Genomic DNA, 19,452 nt, shown 5'->3' with positions numbered 1-19,452 from the left:
GAAAATCATACATGATTCCAAACATTTTTTACAAATAAATAACTGAAAAGTGGGGTGTGCGTAATTATTCAGCCCCCTGAGTCAATACTTTGTAGAACCACCTTTTGCTGCAATTACAGCTGCCAGTCTTTTAGGGTATGTCTCTACCAGCTTTCCACATCTAGAGACTGAAATCCTTGCCCATTCTTCTTTGCAAAACAGCTCCGGCTCAGTCAGATTAGATGGACAGCGTTTGTGAACAGCAGTTGTCAGATCTTGCCACAGATTCTCGATTGGATTTAGATCTGGACTTTGACTCGGCCATTCTAACACATGGATATGTGTTAGCCACCTGGCCTGGAGCCCAGTTAGCCACCCGGCCCGGAGCCCAGTTAGCCACCTGGCCTGTAGTTCAGTCGCCAACTCCACTACCATTTTCACCTCAACTTCAGTCGCCCCCTGTTCAGTTTTCTGTGTCGTCGTTAGCCCAGTCCCCTGTTCAGTTGCCGCTAGCTCAGTCTTCACCTCCACCACAATCTGCCCTGCTACCTTTAGCTCAGTCTTCAGCCCCGTCAGCCACTCAGCCACTATCACAATCAGAATCACTACAACCTTTGTTACAGTCCATAACTCAGTCAGTACCTGAGTTAGTAGCGCAGTCATTAGCTTTGTCACCAGTTCAGACTCCAGTGTTGTCACCCATCCAGTCAGTCACTCATCTACACCTTTAGCCAGGGACCTCAACGCCTTCTGGCCATGCATCAGCTCCTGCTGGAAGCTCGAGTGAGCCAATCCAGCATTTCGTGGCTCCCACGCCGCTGTCTGTCTCAGCTGGCAGTTCAGGAGAACTGATTCAGCAGTCTGCCTCTGCGTCCAGTCGTCTTGTGTTTTAGTTGGGGGTTCAGGAGAACCCGGCCAGCATCAAGCCACGTCAGCTGGGGGTTCTGGAGAACCCGGGGCCATCTGCTGCACTGGTTGGGGTGAGGGGAGGAACACAGGAAAAAAGACATGCTGTGGAAGAGAGCCAGAGATTAAAAATAAGTAATGATTCAATTCATAGAGGTCTATTAAGGATATATAAAGTTGGGTTTCATCGGCTTTTGGTCTATATGAGTAACTTATCATGACCAAACATTTGATGATTGTCTTTGCATCATTCAAGTGTGCCACCGGAGCGGAAAGGCTGATTATGTTTCCAAGATGGTTTGTGTTTTTTAAAAGGAAGGAAACCTTCCTCAAAGCGGGCAGAGCAGTGGAGCCGCCGAGGGAAAAGCACACGATACAAAAACTGTAGAATTAAAAATATAATTTATTATGTTTAAATAGTTAAAAATATAAAATGAATTAAAACAACCTTGGCCAAGGGAAGACACAATAAAAATCAATAACACACAACATTAAAAGTCCAGTGGAATCCACCACGGCCTAAAAGTCACAGAAAAACTAAGAAATCCAGCGTAGTAATAAAAGAGGGAAACCCAGCAGAGTCCTCGCCTTCCTCCTCGCATTCCACGTCCTGGTGCACTGAAGAAAGGGAGGGAGCGGCAGTCACTATTCCTTTGGCAGTTTACTTTATAAAAAGGATAAGTCAAAGACTTACCCGGGTGGGCAGAGCTCTCAACTCCGCCCGCCACTTCCTCAAACTGCAATCGGCACCGCGGTCTCACTGCTTCTGTTCTCCCGCAGTGCACGAGCTGGCTCTTGTCGTTATTGCCACCAGACTGCCGCTACGCGTCCCTAGTCGCTGGTCATCTGCCTTTTTTTCCTCTGATCGTTTCCCCTTTCCAGTCGCTGGTAATCTCTCTTCCCAGTCGCTGGTCGTCTGCTCCATCTGATCATCTCTACTCTCTGATCGTCTCTCGCTCTCCCCTCTGATCGTCTGTGTCTTTCCTCTGTCTGTCTCGCATTCTCCGTGTTACATTTTTGTTGAACACCGGCTCCAAACCTCTTATGTGTCCTTGAGCACTCTGTAAATTACCTTTTCTTTTCTCTCAGGTGTGTCCAATTAGTAAAAACGGGGGAAAAGGCGGAGTCTCTCCAGGACAATTTGCCGGCAACTAAAAACATGCAAACTAAATAAAACACTGCACAAAATACATGCAATATAAAAAATAAATATATACACTTCACATAAAAATACAGCACAGCAAAACAACGTCCGTCTTCCCTGGATGACACAAGCAAAACTTAAATTTTATTAAGGGTCACACACATCAACCATAACATGCCAGCTGATGTGAACCTGATCAGATGTTGTGGTTTTGAAAACACAGAAGCTCTTTTTGCTGTTACATGATGTTACTTATAAGTAACAGATTACACCAGTAAGTAGCAGACAGGTCTGGCCCGAATCTGGTGTCAAGCCGGCACTGCTGGCTGACTTGTGGCATGGTAAGTGGTATGTCATCCAGATACGGGCCAGGCCCGGCGTAGATGGCACTGTTTATGCGGTGGCATGCCACATCTGGCCCAATTGTGGTTTGGTTTATGTGGCCCAGGCTCATAGAAAACAGGTCTGAGTAACTGGTGTCATGGCAGGGTGTATGTCAACCAGATGTGGGCCAGTTCTGGCAATGATGCCCCTATTTATGTTCCTATTTTGCTACTTTAGTTTGAAGACCCAAATGCCATGTTGCAATCCAATACTGCTATGGTAGCCAATGCTTCAAATGCAGGTTTGTGAGTGTACACTTTATCCGAAACCTAGTGAGGGCTTACTCATGTGTACCACTGGTTGGCTGTAGCTCAGGAGGTAGAGCAGGTCACCTCCTGACTGGAAGATTTGTGGTTCGATCCCTGGCTTCTCTACTCTGCATGTCAAAAGTGTCAATGTAGTTAAGAAGTGTGCAATTTAGAGAAAGTGTGTGACTGATTGAATGTGGCTTGTTGTATAGATCACTTTGAGTAATCTGGGAGAGTAGAAAAGCACTATATAAGAATCAGTCCATTCATTTTCTGAACAGAGTTTTGTCGTGGTACTTTTGCACTATTATGTTCTGGCACATGTTGTTATTACATGGCTTGATTAAGGTACACATTAGGCTGACATCTTGGGCCAGAGCTGAAACTGTTCTGGGCCAGCACAGGGCCAGCAGTGTGTCTGCAACTGGCCTTGTGCTGGCCCATGTGTGGGCCACCTCTGGCAAACCAGATCTGGGCCACCAAAGGGCCGTCATTCTTTGCGGCATGTGGGCCATGTGTAAGCACATTGTGTGGACTAGATCCAGGCCATACCAATTTGGCTATGTGGGATGTAACAGCATTTTTGTGACCTACAACACTATTTCCACATGGATAAGTAAATATTTATCTATGTACATGTGCATTATTATCCAGTTAATCTCCTCTAGCAGCTCATTTAGTCATGGCTTCCAAGCATTCTTTTGTCTGTATGTCAGTAAATGTAGTGAAAGACTGACATATTGGGGCCAAATGTTTATGAATGTAACCAGTTTAGTTTGTTTGAGTGTGTGTGTTTGGAATGATCGCAGAAGTATTAACAGACTGGCACAAGGGGGTTTAAGATTTCACTCCTACCTCTATGTTCGCAAAATAAAAAAGTAGCCCAGCTACATCATGGCAGAATAGTAATATATTAAAAAACAGCATTTTCTATAGACTTTGTCTTCTTGACCATTTGTCTGTGAGGGTCTGGGCAGGCTGGGGCTGGTTCTGTTTTTAGTTTATGCTTGGTATGCTGTGGGCGGAGCTGCAGGGGCTGAGGTTTGTTCCACTCAGCTGTGTTTGAGCTCTGTCATTGGGGCGGCGTATTAAGAAGAAGCCAGAGTGGGAGTTATTATTGCAGCATTTGTGGTAACATTTAAACATTTAAGGCTCTCTGATGTTTGGCCCTGCTGCTGTAACTGCTGTAACAAGGTTACAACTGTAACAAGTTGTAACCTTGTTTGCTGTGATCTTTCACTCATCTGGCCGGATCACGCCACCATATTTGGATTCTGAGAGAAACTTAACCCTGCAAATATTAAGCTTCCTGGATTAAACTACAGTGTGACAAGTAAGCAGTATTCATTTGTTCCCATTTATTAATTTAGTTACAGCCAGATTTAGAGTTATTTATCTCTAACTTCTCTTTTCTCCCTCTTTCTTTTTTTTAAACCTGTCGTGTCAGGCACTTTTAGTAAAAACATGGTCTGAATGCTTTGTTGAGCCAAACACATTTGCTTTGCCAAGAGGAGCGCTGTAGACTCTGTATAGGCTCCTATTGGTACTCATTTCAGTTTATTTTATTATTCACATTATTATCAGACTGGTTATTATGCCAGGGCTGATAGGGGGTGAGGGCCAGGTTGGCAAAAGACAGAAGAAGAGATGATAATAAAGACAAGAAGGAGGAGGGATCGAAAAAGAAACGAAACAGAAAGAGAGAGAGAAAGAGAAAGAGGGGAGGGAATGGATGCCCATAGTCAAAAGGCAAGAGCCCCAGACAACCAGACGCAATGGGCAGTCCACCCTGGCAGAGGACAGTGGCCATGGCACGAGCCGAGGAAAAGTCAGATGGGGTGGCTGTGCGCTAAAGAGGTACAAAACATCCCAACTGCATCCCCTGAGGGCACAGGCCAGAAATCATGCCACAACACCTTGTCAGGTGCTCTGGAGCTACACGTCCAGTATTGGTCGTTGTAACAACGAGTGGGGAGCAGCAGGGAGGGGAACTCACCCTCCATAACAATGTCCCACAGGGAGAACCCCAGATCCAGGCATAGCAACACACACACACAACACACACACATCTGTGTAGTTTCTCCGCCTGTCAGGGTTCCTGGGTCGTTGACCCAGCATTTTCAGTTCATGTTCACTGTTTATTTTCCACATTTTTCATTTCCTGTTTCATTATGTTCAGCTGTGTACTCACCGGTCTCTCATTATCATCCTCATCAGTCCCTGTATTAAAACCCTCAGTTTCTCTCTGTTCTGGGTTGTGTCATTGTCGATGTGATGTTGTCGTTTCCGTGTGTGCTTTCAGTTCAGCCAGTCAGCGTTCGTTCACGTTCTGTTGATCTATTTTGTATAATAAACGCCATTCTCATCTTCAATCAAGCCACGAGTCCTTGTCCTCTCTTCCTCTCATCCACACACAAACCCCTGACACCGTCATCTAGGTCATGGTAATCTAACGAGGTTGGAATGAAAGCGACTGGACTTCTTTAAGTTTCTTAAAGATTTAACATCTTATCCATAAAACTTCTTCAGTTCTATGATCAAATAGTGGTGAGTCCCAGGTATTTAAATCCTAGCAGGAGTGTCCCTTAAGAGGGTCGATCACGTGCCTCATCACATGTGCCAAGGTGTGACAAAAGGCGTTGACTGAGTCTCATCTCTTCCATGTTGTGCCATGCGTTTACGAAGTGGCTCTTTGGTTTCTCCAATGTAGAAGTCTGAGCTCTCCTCGCTGCATTGCAGAGCAAATACCACATTGTTTAGTTGGTGTTTGGGAGTTTTGTCCTTGGGATGAACCAGTTTTTGTCTGTGTTTCTGGGTTTGAAGTTTGCTGGGATGCTGTGCTTGGAGAAGATTCTCTGATAAGCTTGCTACAGAAGGAATCACAATGTTGCTGACATGCCATGTTTGCATGAAAACTAGAGCACTATTAACACTGAGATGTGGCAGGAGCACATGACTGCTGCTCAGTAGTGCTCATCCACACCTTCCCCATCTCCCTCTTTAAGATGAGCACACGAAATCTGCACTCATCACCTCATTTAAGTTGCTATTTTCACTGTAAATAAAATCCTTTCACTGTTGTATGAGTCTGCTCTTTGGGTCCTGCTTTTGGCTCATCCTCATATTGTCTCCATTGTTCAAATCCTTATTTTATGTTTAGGTAATTAATAGTTCATTGGTTGTGGGGGGGCTAGAGCCTATTCCAGCTACTACAGGGCAGGCTACACCCACCAGTCTAACAAAAGGACTAACTTTATTGATATTTACATAAAACAAAGAAATTAAAAACTAATTTATAAATGAATTTATTAAGGCACACTTTATTGCACACTTAATTATTACATTTACATTTTGATGTCTGCGACTCTCCTGGTCCTCCTGTGTGTGTGTGTGTGTGTGTGTGTGTGTGTGTGTGTGTGTGTGTGTGTGTGTGTGTGTGTGTGTGTGTGTGTGTGTGTGTGTGTGTGTGTGTGTGTGTTCAGGATCTCTGTTACAATGTTACTGTTTTGGTTGTGCTGCATGAAAGACGTTGAGTGTGTATTAGGGAAGGTTAGTTACCGGAGCTGGAGAGTGAGTTATTCAGGCGAACTCTCAACAGCGTGTGTGTGCACGGAGCCCTTAACAGACTTGACCTCCACTTTCACTTCCTCTTTCTGATTTGTGGAAAGATGCTGAGTTTCCCAAATGTCTCATTTTGTTTTTTCTCAGAGAAAGAGAGAAGAAGAAGAAGGTAAGACATTCTTTCTTAAACTGATGAAGTGAATCATTGTGAACTCATGAATGTAATATTTGATGTAATTTTTCTCAGGAAGACATAGTTGCAATACATCAATGTAAATATGATGTAATTTGCATGGTGAACTCTTTCCTCTGTACTGTACACAAATCAGTGTTACAGCTGGTCCAAGGTATTTATAGATTTCCTTTGTCATATTTTCATATTCTAGCACTAAATGTCTTCATACACAAGAGCTATAACCACTAAAACATTTCAGTCTGCGTCTTCATTTCTGTCTTGTTTCCTACAGTCATGGCTACCATCCACCAGCAGACCACCGAGGTGGTGACAGTCACCAGGGCTTTTCAAAACTCTAGCCAATGGAGCACCGACCTCTGTGACTGCTGCTCTGATATGGACACCTGTAAGTGAACCCAGCAAACTCTACAAACAGCAGGGATTTCAACATGAGCGATTTCCTCAGCTTTGTTTCAGACTTTGTTTGCAGTAAGGTAGCAGAGAGTCTGATGTCAGTAAAAAATCAAGAAGATAAAATATCTGAGACTGTCTCATAACAATAACCATTTAGTAGCATTATGGAGTCAGAGTGCTCTAAGCGAACTGGGAAACTAGTCTCTGAACACTTTAATGTTTAGTTTAACCTTCTGAAATTTAATGAACGCCATAACATGACTGACCTAACATGTAATGACATTATCAACAGTGTGGAGGCATAAATGCTGTGGTGAAGGTGTTTCTGCAGGTAGAAGCAAATATCTTTTCATTGGTTGAGTAAGAAAGGCTGCGAGGATGAGGAGCCAAACACTGGACCTACAGGCAGGTTATTAAAAGGACTATTTTAATTTTAGCTGACTGGAAACTGGAACAAACTCATGCCATCCACCAAAAAAAGTAAAAAAAAAATGGTAGCTGAAAACTTCAAATGAACCACTCAATGAGGTGACCAAACAGAACACATGCAGATCATGTGATGTGAAGAGGAAGCACGTGCACAGGGAACACACAAATTGAAAGCAAGAATGAGAAGTGTTTAAATACCCAGAGAACTAATTGAAACCTCACATGAAGGCAACATTCTCAGGGTTTGGCATTTCTTCTCTTTCTTCCTGTCTTTTGGTTTCTACCAAAGCTACCAAAAAACATGACAAGGGTGAACTAAAGCAGCAAAGTTGTCATGATCCTGGGTCGGTGACTCAGTGTTTTGTGTTTTGAATTATTTATAGTCTTTGCTTCATTATTGCCATGACAAAAGTATGTGTTTTAGTAAACACTGCTATTTGACACATTAAATATAATTTCATACAATTTCATAATTTATTTAGAGCAGCTCACCTGTAATGAAAGTGGTAGTTTTGTTGTGCATGTATGCCTGACATCATTGGCCTGCTCCCAGATCTGGACCAGGGCATCTCTGAGCTCCTGGATAGTCTGAGGTGCAACCTGGCACTGTCAGATGGACCGAAACATAATGTCCCAAAGGTACTTCACAGGATTAGGTCAGGTATGAACTTCAACATCCTGCATACTTTCGGTACGAGGCCAAGCATTGTCGTGGACCAAATGCACCAGCGTAAGGTCTAACAGTGGGACGATCTGATTTCCTCGTGTCAGCATTGTTCCCACATCATCATAATTAATGTTGTTCCAGGTTCAACATTGCAAGTGACCAATCACCTTCTTGTGACGTCATTCCTTTGCGACTTCGAAATACCCGCCTTCGAGTATTTCGAAATACAAGTGAAGAAGCGAAAAACCGCCGCCTGTCCGCCGAATTTGAAGTCAATTCGCCTGTCCGCCGAATTTGAAGTCAATTTAGGATACTTTCCTTTAATAAACGGTAAGCATTATACATATGTTCCTCACTTGGCTTGCTGTTTGTTTGCTAGCGATAGGCTACTTGACGACAGCATTAGCTAACCAGTGTTCTCTAGACCAGCGTTCCCCAACTTTTTGGGTGTTTCGTGGCCCGGGGGTTGGGTCAGGCAAAATTGCAGTAGCTTCCCTGATCATTTTACAAACATAAGTGAAGAGAATCTGGACTAAAAGGCCTAGACTTATGGTTGTGTGCTGAATCTATGAATCAAACTATCACCTGGAAACATAATTAACTGGTCCATAGCTGTGAAACTGGACATGAGTTCAACTCATGTTGAATAATCAACCAATCAAGCCTTTTATTATCACATGCAATGTTACACGTACAACTGCAACATTTACGCGATGTCTCAGGGACAACATTTACGCGATGTCCCTGGGACAAATTTGTAAATTTCTGGATTACTGTTAATCTCCATAGAATCAAGAACTCATGTCCAGTTTCACAGCTATGGACCAGTTAATTATGTTTCCAGGTGATAGTTTGATTCATAGATTCAGCACACAACCATAAGTCTAGGCCTTTTAGTCCAGATTCTCTTCACTTATGTTTGTAAAATGATCAGGGAAGCTACTGCAATTTTGCCTGACCCAACCCCCGGGCCACGAAACACCCAAAAAGTTGGGGAACGCTGGTCTAGAGAACACTGGTTAGCTAATGCTGTTGTCAAGTAGCCTATCGCTAGCAAACAAACAGCAAGCCAAGTGAGGAACATATGTATAATGCTTACCGTTTATTAAAGGAAAGTATCCTAAATTGACTTCAAATTCGGCGGACAGGCGGCGGTTTTTCGCTTCTTCACTTGTATTTCGAAATACTCGAAGGCGGGTATTTCGAAGTCGCAAAGGAATGACGTCACAAGAAGGTGATTGGTCACTTGCAATGTTGAACCTGGAACAACATTAATTATGATGATGTGGGAACAATGCTGACACGAGGAAATCAGATCGTCCGTCGGGTCTGTGTGTCCCTCCATGGATATCCCTCCCCAGGCCATCACTGACCCACCAGCAAACCACTCATGCTGAAAGATGTTACACCAGCATAACGTTCTCCATGGCTTCACCAGATCCTTTCACATCTGTCACATAAGCTCACAGTGAACTTGCTCTCAGGGCACCCTCATGAAGTCTGTTTCTGATTGTTCAGTCAGAGACTTTTACACTAGCTGGTGGTCATTTATAGCTTTGGCAATGCTCATCCTGTTCCTCCTTGCATAAAGGAACAGATACGTGTCCTTCTGATGGATAAGCGGCCTTCTGTGGGGGTTGTCTCATTGTTGTTTCTCTTGTGCAGCTATTCTTAATTTCGTTAACATCAAAGTACCTGAAACTGATAACCAACCGTCTCTGCTGCTTAACTGACCACATCAATATCCAGGCGATTTAACTGAGTGGATGTGATAATCTGACTGAAAAGTGCTCCTTACATTTTTTGTTGTGCAGTTTAAATCTGTATATTTTTTTATCTGAAGGTTGCTGCGGCTTTTGGTGCTTCCCCTGCATGCAGTGCATGACAGTTAGTAAACATGGATGGTGCTGCTGCGCATCACTCCTGGATATTTGCGGCGTGGTGTCCTGCTTACTCCGCCAGTCCATCAGAGAGCAACACAACATCGAAGTAAGGCTGGGTTAGAGATGGAGGGGCTATGTTACAGACAAGATTTAAAAGATGGAGGTGGCCACTAGAGGAAGTGAAGTTTTGAGTCTTCCACATTGGCTTCACTTTTAAACCTTGGAGGTTGCTGCTTGATTTTCTTTCTAGTCACGTTGGTTTGGGTCCAGAATAATGAAAAATCTGTGTGTCTTAATTGACTGGATGCCAGCGCTGTTGCTTATTTTGTTCTTCTCCACCCTGCAGGGTTCTGGCTGTGAGGACTGGTGCACAGTACTTTTCTGTTACCCCTGTGCCTGGTGCCAGATGCATCGTGAGCAGAAGATCAGGGAGAACCAGCCCGCCAGCGCAACTGTGATCACCACACAGGTCATTCGTGGATATGGTACAACCAGTTTGGCTGTTGGCTAAGGGCTTATGTCACCGCTGAAGCCATATTTTTTTTACTTTTGCTGACTTATTAATGTGCTGAATGGTATATGAGGAAAGGTGTCTGGCCATAAAAATACTTTTTTACACAATATTGTGGCTGTTATTGTAATAGTTTTCTTCTACAGAGCTGAGTTTAACCAGTGTTCAAATAAAAACTATTCAAATTCACTATTGTGATATGACAGTGATAAGGACATCGTAAGTAAGACCTTCCATACTTCTCTTTATATACTCATAGTAAATGTACTGTACAGTGGGTGATGGTCATTATCCATTGCTTGTTTTGATGCACTTCCCAATCACACAACACTTTAGAGCAGCGGTCCGCAACCTTTTTTGCGCCACGGACCGGTTTATGCCCGACAATATTTTCACGGACCGGCCTTTAAGGTGTCGCGGATAAATACAACAAAATAAAACTAGTACCGGTACTGAAAAAAGAAGATTTATTCATAACACACGTGAAAAGACCCAGGAAAACCGAGTTAACGATAAAAACGGTAACAAAATAACGCTGAAAACCGATAAAAACCCTGAAAACGATACATTTCACACCTGAGCCTCAACTCTCGCGGCCCGGTACCAAACGATTCACGGACCGGTACCGGTCCGAGGCCCGGGGGTTGGGGACCGCTGTTTTAGAGTATTGGATAAAACTGCTTTGTGCTTATTCTTTGACAGCTTTTACATCTATCTTTGTGTTCCTGCCATCATCAGTATAAACAAGGTGACTTCCATCCACAAACTCATGATTGTAGTTAGTTTCAGCACTTCACTGTAACGTGCTTCCTTCTACTTTCTTTTTCTCATGATTGGTCCTGAATATAAAGTAATGAGGGCTGGGTCAAGACATCTGCACAGTACTGTATCTGTTTTATTTGAAAGTTGAAATTATTATCCATCCATCTTCATCCGCTTTATCCGAGGCCGGGTCGCAGGGGCAGCAGCCTAAGCAAAGAGGCCCAGACCTCCCTCTCCCCAGCCACCTCCTCCAGCTTATCCGGGGGAATACCAAGGCGTTCCCAGGCCAGCCGAGAGATATAATCTCTCCAGCGTGTCCTGGGTCTGCCCGGGGCCTCCTCCCAGTGGGACATGCCTGGAACACCTCACCCAGGAGGCGCCCAGGGGGCATCCTTGTCAGATGCCCGAACCACCTCAGCTGGCTCCTTTCGATGTGGAGCAGCAGCTGCTCTACTCTGAGCCCCTCCCGGATGGCCGAACTTCTCACCCTATCTCTAAGGGAGAGGCCAGCCACCCTTCGGAGGAAGCTCATTTCTGCTGCTTGTATCCGCGATCTCGTTCTTTCGGTCACTACCCACAGCTCGTGGCCATAGGTGAGGGTAGGGACGTAGATCGACCGGTAAATTGAAATTATTAAACTGATTAAATGATTCAAAGTGCTTGAAGTGCTTTTACCTCCGGTTTCTTTAAACCAGCTTTCTGAGTGGCTGTCAATCGCAAACAGAACGTGAAGCTTTAAATATTTTCTACATTTGGCAAAATAATTATTAAATAAATTGAAATGTATTAAGTGAGAGAATTAAACAGTTTGTTAGGGCTATCATTTAGTGTCTGACAGGACTTTAACTGTTAACGGTAAGAAGATTTGGTCACATGTAAATGCCTTCGTGAATCAGTCACAATTCAGTGATTAAATCATTTCTCTATGACAAATCTACCTTTACATCATTTGTTTGTCAGCTATATCACATAAAAAGTACAAAGTCAAATTACTGAGAAAGTGGAACATAAGAAATGTTTTACTTCTTTTAGAAATGTGAAACTATAGGATCTGGCAGAGAATGAACCGTCCACGTTTCTCTCTAGTACTGTCGTATGCAAAACTAGTGTGGCACCAGGGGTGGTAAGAGATTATTTTAGGATGGTCCATGCCATCCGTGCAGATCCGCCCCTGTCTGCATCACACATGTTGGTTAGCAAGAGGAAATTCCTCTTTTATGAAACGGAATCACGGAAGGCTAATGACCGATCTTAGAGAAGTAAAAGCAGACCAGCATGCGCCTGACTCTGGTCTCCCCTCGGTTTACCATTAAAGACCAGAGGTTTACCGAAAATGTGCATGCGCAAACCTCCAGAAACTAGTTACTGGCCACTCAGCTTGCTGTAAACAGGACACAGACGCCTTTAAACACAAGGTGGCAGTATTGTACAGCATGAACGCAAACAGGTGAGGAGCCTCATGACAGTGCGGTCTTTAAAGGAACTTTGCCTACTATAAGAAACCATTAAAATGCATATAAGCTTCTCACCAAAATGCACATGTAATTGTATTTAATAAGGTCTGTACTGTAAACTATGTATGCTTCAATGAGGTCATTTCACTCAAAGTTCTTAGTGAAGAAACATCACTTTGTCACCCTTATGAGTACTTTTAAATGTGTGACGCCAAATAGTAATCTCCTTCAAGCCAAGACCTTAATAAAATAAATGCGTGCATTAGAATTCACATACAGTCTATTCCACAGTGATTTATAGGTACCTGATATGTTAATAGCAAAACTCAAGTGTTTGAGTCTCATTATCGTCATCAGAACAAAAAAAGAGATGCAGGTCTGTGACCAGGATGCAGGTCTAGTTGGTGTTTCAAAATGCAAACAGACAGAGCGTCTCGCTGCAGTAGACAGTGGCTTTGGTTGTGCTCTTGTTGCATTTGGGTTTAATATTGTAGTAGATACTTTAAGGCATTCATTTTCCAAATGTAATAAATAAATGTATATATACACAGTCTATATGTTGTTGGTTATTCTGGCAGTGCAGTCTGTAAATAATATTTTTAAAGCAGGTATCTACTGCTGTTGATATGTTTTTCTTTCTTCTTCTTCTTTTTTTTTTTTTTTTTTTTTAGCAAGGAACCAGCAACAGCAGAACACAATCGGGATTGAGCAAAAGACAATGTTGCACCATTTGGCGCTGCAGTCTTGGAGCTGTGCACACGCTCAGTGCCATGAATGCAGACATGATTCAGTAACTGAGGATGCACATGGGAGTAAAGGACTCTTCTTGACATACATCAGTTTTGGAAGCTATCAGAAACAAGAACAAAAGAAAATAGTGTCACTGAATCGGCTTAAAGAAACAAGCATGCTAAAAATTCAATTTAAAAAACCCTGAAGACTTTATGCATGTGTCAAAATAGTAAGCAAATGAAAGTGTATTATGTGAAAGTTTTAAATGGATTGTAACAGACTGACCTGTTTGTGTGTCTGACCGGACACATTTGAAGATACAGAAAAGGACTGTCGCAAGAACATGAGCACAGAGATTGTGGCCGTGTGGTCATGATATTGTTTCAACTTCCTGTTACAGTGTTTCACGTTACTACTTGTTCTCTTTTTGCCTTACCTTCCCATTACAGTTATATCATTTGATCATTAGTAAGTACAGCCACTTACTCTTTTAAATAATTCTTTATTTGAAAAATTGCAAATATATTTTCCTTGCTTCAGTTTTTTAAGAAACTGTAAGCTGTTTTCTTCTAGTATTAGTTTAAGGTTTTAAACGTAGTTTAGGTTTCAGGTTCCTAAAGAACTGTTTGCGTCACAGATCAGTGCAAAAACGTGGCCAACCACCAACAATGTCTCTGTCAAGGAAAAACAGTAGGTCATGGTTCTTCTTTTCTCATAAATTTACTATCAGCAGAAGACGTTGCAGACACAACAGCTTCTGTAAATACAAACACACTTTTGACAGGCTTTTGTTTTAAGATAACAACACTTCCTCTCAATTGCCCTAACCCACTCGGACCTCTACCTCAAGAATTTAATGCCACGTGTTTCTCAGCAGCGCAAAGTTTGCTTTTATAAAATGCATCTCCTGCTTTTATTGTGAAAATTGTCATTTCATATTATTCAGGAAGCAGGCTGGAAAAGACGGCATCAGCCAATAAAAGGACAGGAAATATTGATATAATGTTTCATTCGTTTTTATTTAAAGACAATAAATTAACATGTAGATACATTTTTAGTCTGTGCAAAAGACTTGAGCCACCCCTCATGTTTAAAAAACTTTTCCCGAGGAGCCAGACTTTTAATTGTAATTTTTAAGGTGGTCTTGAGAAATAGTTCTCCAGGTTTTCTGAAGGTCTTTCATTGGCTGCTTTTTCACTCATTTTCAGTGCAGTCCCTGTATCTGTCAGATAGGTATCTGACAGAAAACCATGCTCGACGATGGTGATCATGATAATATGACAACAACAGTGACCTATAAATCATCCAACCAACATCCAAAGAAGAGCTTGGAAATCAAGAAGCCTGGAGAACTATTCCTGAAGACTACTTGAAGAAATACTAAGAAAGTTTGACTGAGAGATTGCAGACTGACGAATGCTGACGAATAAAGATGATCACACCAAATATTGACTTTATACAGATTCTGTTTTTACCTTATATGCTGTATTTCTATGTATGTTTGCATGTCTTAATAAACATATTAATGCAAACAAAAAGGGGTGGCTCAAGATTCCTGCACAGCACGATATGTTAATGATAAAGAACACGGGGAAAAACTGTTTCATGACTTATTTGCAAACACAATGCTGCTCTTTCTGCACCAGGACAGTAAGTGGTTTGTGTCCAGCCACAGACACATCTTCCCGTTTCATAGAGTTGTGCTCAACTCTAAAACTTGCTTTATCCAAGGATATTTTTACATATTAAGAGAGTGTTGTGGAATGCACATGGTATATACCCTGACACATCCTGACACACAGGAAAACTGTCTTTAAATGCACCATCTGCCATAATTGTTGTCTTGTTTTAATTATCTCTATTTAATTACAGCACAAGTCTTTGAGTGTCATTGTCACCATCGGGCTGTCGTTGTCTACAACAGCAGAAAGCTAAAAAGAGCAGTGCTAACAGGATGTAGGTCACAACAGTGAAACAAAACGCGAACAGGTAGAGCGTCGTGTTGCAGTAGACATCAGGCTGTGTCATATTCTTGTTGTAGTTGGGTTCATAAATGGAGTAGATGACTATATTACCTGGAAGAATATAAAAAATGATCTCAAATTAGAATGAGAGTGATGGACCTGCACGGCCTCTACATAAATGCAGAACTGGCTTCAAGATTTTTTCAAAATGCTGCTGTAATTAGTTTATTTTAAAAATGTAAAAAAAAAAAAAAAAATCCAAGGAACAACAAGAAAAATTTATTTCTGTTAAATTCAATTCAGTTTTATTAGCAAAAAATTACAACAGCACTTGGTCATTTAACATTGTGTATTCTCCTTATATATCCAAAAACAGCTAGTACTGCGTGACGTATATGATCAGTTTAATTTACAAATAAATCGACTGATTTACTGATAAGACCTGTTCCCTTTGTTATTTCATGACAAATGAAGCAGACATAAAATTGTTATATTTTTTACGTTTTGTTATAGCTGTTCACTGTAATTTTAAATATGAGGGCAGATAAATCTTAGTGCAAGTGAGGGAGGTCATCGTTAGGTAGAATAATCAAAAATGCCTAAATGCCTAAAACTAAAGTGCACGATGACAGAAACTTCTAACCAAGTCAAGAAATTTTACATATGTGACCTTATTATTTAAAAGGTTTGCTCGTGTTTTTGTCTCCCTGTACTCACAAGGAAAATGTCCAGGCCTTGTAGTGAAATTCTCAATTTTTTCAAACTAATCATCTTGTTATTTACTTTTCCTGCTCTGTTTACTGTGGTGTTAGAAAAATTTGAAGTTTACCCGCAAGTAACCAGCCACACAGGAAGATGATGGTCATGGACCAACAGAAAGTGTTGCACCAGTTGTACCATAAGCTCAGTGCCAGGAAGACCGGTATGATCCCATACAGGGACATGTAGAAAGGGATAAAAGTCTGTCTGGGACAGTTATAGAGTCCTGAACCTATGGGGCACAAAAATAAATAAAACTAAAACACAGCATCTGAAATATTATTTAATTTTTCCATTATTTTTGTGACACGATGCATGGTCAGTCATCCAGGTAAAGAAATCCCAGAAGGTTGATTCTGTTTATCTGGACGTAGTGTTTTCAGTGGGAGAAACGTTTCCTCACTCATCCAAGTGACTTCTTCATTCTCAGCTGACTGCAGGTTTCCCCAACCTTATAGTACAGGGTGGGCCATTTATATGGATACACCGTAATAACATGGGAATGGTTGGTGATATTAAAGTCCTGTTTGTGGCACATTAGTATATGTGAGGGGGCAAACTCCTCAAGATGGGTGGTGACCATGGTGACCATTTAGAAGTCGGCCATCTTGGATACAACTTTTGTTTTTCCAATAGGAAGAGGGCCATGTGACACATCAAACTTATTGGGAATGTCACAAGAAAAACAATGGTGTGCTTGGTTTCAACGTAACTTTATTCTTTCATGACTTATTTACAAGTTTCTCTTTGTTCACAGCCATTGACATGTCGAAGAGGTTAACACATGAGGAGCGGATCAAAATTGTGTTGATATCTGGTGAACGCAGTAACCGGGTCATTGCAGCAGATTTCAATGCAAGACACCCTACGAGTCCACCCATCTCCCATGCTACAATTAGCAAACTGCTTGCTAAGTTTCGTGAAACTGGTTCAGTGTTGGATTTGCCAAAATGTGGACGCAAGAAAACTGTCACTAATGAAGAAACATCAGCGGCTGTCCTAGCTTCATTCAGCAAGAGCCCACAGCGTAGCACTCGCCGCGTGTTACTGGAGAGTGGCATTAGTCGAACATCCCTTTGGCAGATATTAGCTACTCACAAATGGCACCCTTACAAACTCCAGCTACTGCAGCATCTCAACGAGGATGACCCAGATCGGCGCACAGAATTTGCAGAACGGGCAAAACAAAAACTGGAACAGGACCCTCAGTTCACGCAGAAGATTTTGTTCAGTGATGAGGCAAACTTTTATGTGAAGTTAACTAACACAACCACCGCTATTGGTCTGACACTAACCCACATTGGATGGGTCCCTCCAAGACTGTTGGAACAACAAAAGTGATGGTTTGGTGTGGTATATGGGGTACAACCATAGTGGGTCCATTCGTCATCAATGGAAACCTCAAGGCCACTGGATATTTGAATTTGCTACATGATGATGTGTTTCCCTCTTTATGCACTGAAGCTGGCACGTTCCCTGAGTTTTTCCAGCAAGATGGTGCACCACCACATTATGGGTGCCAGGTCCGAGCATTCCTAGCTGAACAGTTTCCTGGAAAGTGGATTGGTCGTCGTGGGCCAGTTGAATGGCCCCCAAGGTCTCCCAATCTGACCCCCTTAGACTTTTATCTTTGGGGTCATCTGAAGGCAATTGTCTATGGTGTGAAGATACGAGATGTGCAGCACCTGAAACTACGGATACTGGATGCCTGTGCTGGCATTTCTCCTGCGGTGTTGCTATCAGTGTGTGAAGAGTGGGAGAAGAGGGTTGCATTGACAATCCAACACAATGGGCAGCACATTGAACACATTTTATAAGTGGTCAGAAACTTGTAAATAACTCATGACAGAATAAAGTTACGTTGAAACCAAGCACACCATTGTTTTTCTTGTGACATTACCAATAAGTTTGATGTGTCACATGGCCCTCTTCCTATTGAAAAAACAAAGTTGTATCCAAGATGGCCGACTTCTAAATGGCCACCATGGTCACCACCCATCTTGAGGAGTTTGCCCCCTCACATATACTAATGTGCCACAAACAGGACTTTAATATCACCAACCATTCCCATGTTATTACGGTGTATCCATATAAATGGCCCACCCTGTATATTTGCATAATGACTGAAACTAGCACCACTGAATAAACAATGGGCTGGGAGCTCAGTTCCTTGCTCCATTGGGAACAACCTCTGGTGATGCGGATGGCACAACACAGAAGAGCTACCTCGTCAGGCCAGGACTCTGCAGTCTATTTACACCTACAGGCCAGTGGACACTCTTTCAATGATGAGGATGCACACATCCTGGACAGGGAGGAACGCTGGTTTGAGCGCAGAGTGAAGGAGGCCATTTACGTGAAAAGGGAAAGACCATCTCTGAATTGAGGAGGGGGCTTAAGGGTACATCTTTCGCCATCTTACAATGCTATGATTGCAGCCATCCCCCAACTCTCTGTGAATGGTACTCATGGCCATTGATCAGTGGGCTTTGGTCAATGATCATGATGTTAATGATCAAGGAACTGACCTCCCAGCCCAGTGTTCCTTCAGTGGGCTGGTTTCAGTCATTATGCAAATGTACTGTTTATAAGATTGGGGAAACCTGCAGTCAGCTGAGACTGAAGAAGTCACTTGGATGAGTCACAAAACGTTTCTCCAACTGAAAACGCTACGTCCAGATGAACAGAATCAACCTTTTGGGATTTTTGTGACACATAAAAATACATTCGCATGAATCTGATCTGAACATTGCAATAACAATATCTCTTACTTACCAAGTATTCCTTGAGCAACAAATGTGAAGGAGAAAATGATCAAGGTACATCCTGGAGGCAGATACAGCGCTTTGTCAGTCACAAATCGCAGTGTGCACCATCTACACATGTGCAAAGATTTTCAACTCTCTCACCTATTACTATGTTTCGAAGTCCACACACAGATTGTGGTCTCTGACTCCCTGGCATGATAACTATTAGTCGAACCTACAAAGACACAAAGATAGCCACGAGATAACCTCCAGCTGTTAATATTTGTCTATCTGTCAATGTTTTTCCATCTTTTTAAACCAGGCACTGAATTTTATCGTTTACAATTTAAGGAAATGCCCATGAACTTCCTTTCCTGTGTTAAAATAATTAGCAAATTAAAGTGTATTATGTGAGAGCATTAAATAGATTATTACAGACCGACCTGTTTGTGTGTCTGACCGGACACATTTGAAGATACAGAAAAGGACTGTTGCAAGTACGTGGCCACATAAACAGCAATGTGCGCATGATATTGTTTCAACTTCCTCTTACGCTGTCTCACTTTAACGCCTGTTCTCTTTTTGCCTGCCCTTCCCGTTAGTTATATCATGTAATCATAAGTAAGTACAGCCATTTCCATGGTAATTAAACATGTGAATCACTTTTACATAAAGAAAATTAACAATAAAAAAAATATCTGTTTTCTGTTTTCGTTTATTTTCTTGTTTGTTT

General features: G+C 42.2%; 2 protein-coding genes across 4 annotated transcripts; one reads left to right on the top strand and one right to left on the bottom strand.

Moving 5' to 3' along the window:
- Nucleotides 1-3,723: 3,723 nt before the first annotated feature.
- Nucleotides 3,724-15,296, top strand: LOC308392590 (cornifelin homolog B-like). 3 transcript variants are annotated; one of them, XM_080875666.1, is made up of 7 exons: nucleotides 3,724-3,994; nucleotides 6,370-6,391; nucleotides 6,470-6,569; nucleotides 6,690-6,803; nucleotides 9,751-9,896; nucleotides 10,137-10,275; nucleotides 13,189-15,296. In XM_080875666.1, the coding sequence occupies exons 3-7, from the start codon at nucleotides 6,515-6,517 to the stop codon at nucleotides 13,452-13,454; spliced, it is 720 nt and encodes a 239-aa protein (XP_080731792.1). In that variant the 5' UTR covers nucleotides 3,724-3,994; nucleotides 6,370-6,391; nucleotides 6,470-6,514; the 3' UTR covers nucleotides 13,455-15,296. The 3 variants fall into 3 exon arrangements, with proteins under 3 accessions (XP_080731792.1, XP_080731793.1, XP_080731794.1); XM_080875667.1 differs by lacking the exon at nucleotides 6,470-6,569; XM_080875668.1 differs by lacking the exon at nucleotides 13,189-15,296 and having other exon boundaries at nucleotides 6,370-6,569; nucleotides 10,137-13,177.
- On the bottom strand, nucleotides 15,116-19,231 carry LOC308392607 (transmembrane protein 272-like; the record flags this gene model as incomplete). Its single annotated transcript, XM_080875695.1, has 5 exons — nucleotides 19,163-19,231; nucleotides 18,882-18,954; nucleotides 18,748-18,798; nucleotides 16,043-16,204; nucleotides 15,116-15,324 (listed from the first exon to the last, which is right to left on the bottom strand). The coding sequence occupies exons 2-5, from the start codon at nucleotides 18,934-18,936 to the stop codon at nucleotides 15,116-15,118; spliced, it is 477 nt and encodes a 158-aa protein (XP_080731821.1). The 5' UTR covers nucleotides 18,937-18,954; nucleotides 19,163-19,231.
- Nucleotides 19,232-19,452: the final 221 nt, after the last annotated feature.

Source organism: Rhamphochromis sp. 'chilingali' (genome assembly GCF_963969265.1).
Source record: "Rhamphochromis sp. 'chilingali' genome assembly, chromosome: 1".
In the NCBI taxonomy this organism is placed as follows: domain Eukaryota; kingdom Metazoa; phylum Chordata; class Actinopteri; order Cichliformes; family Cichlidae; genus Rhamphochromis; species Rhamphochromis sp. 'chilingali'.
Note: the sequence above shows the minus strand (reverse complement) of the source record. Positions and strands in the feature narration are given on the sequence as shown.

Coding starts and splice junctions, on each gene's coding strand:
- LOC308392590 (XM_080875666.1), top strand. CDS start 6,515: ATGGTGAACTCTTTCCTCTGTACTGTACACAAATCAGTGTTACAGCTG. Junction 9,897..10,136: donor GAGAGCAACACAACATCGAA/GTAAGGCTGGGT, acceptor TCCACCCTGCAG/GGTTCTGGCTGTGAGGACTG. Junction 10,276..13,188: donor ACAGGTCATTCGTGGATATG/GTACAACCAGTT, acceptor TTTTTTTTTTAG/CAAGGAACCAGCAACAGCAG.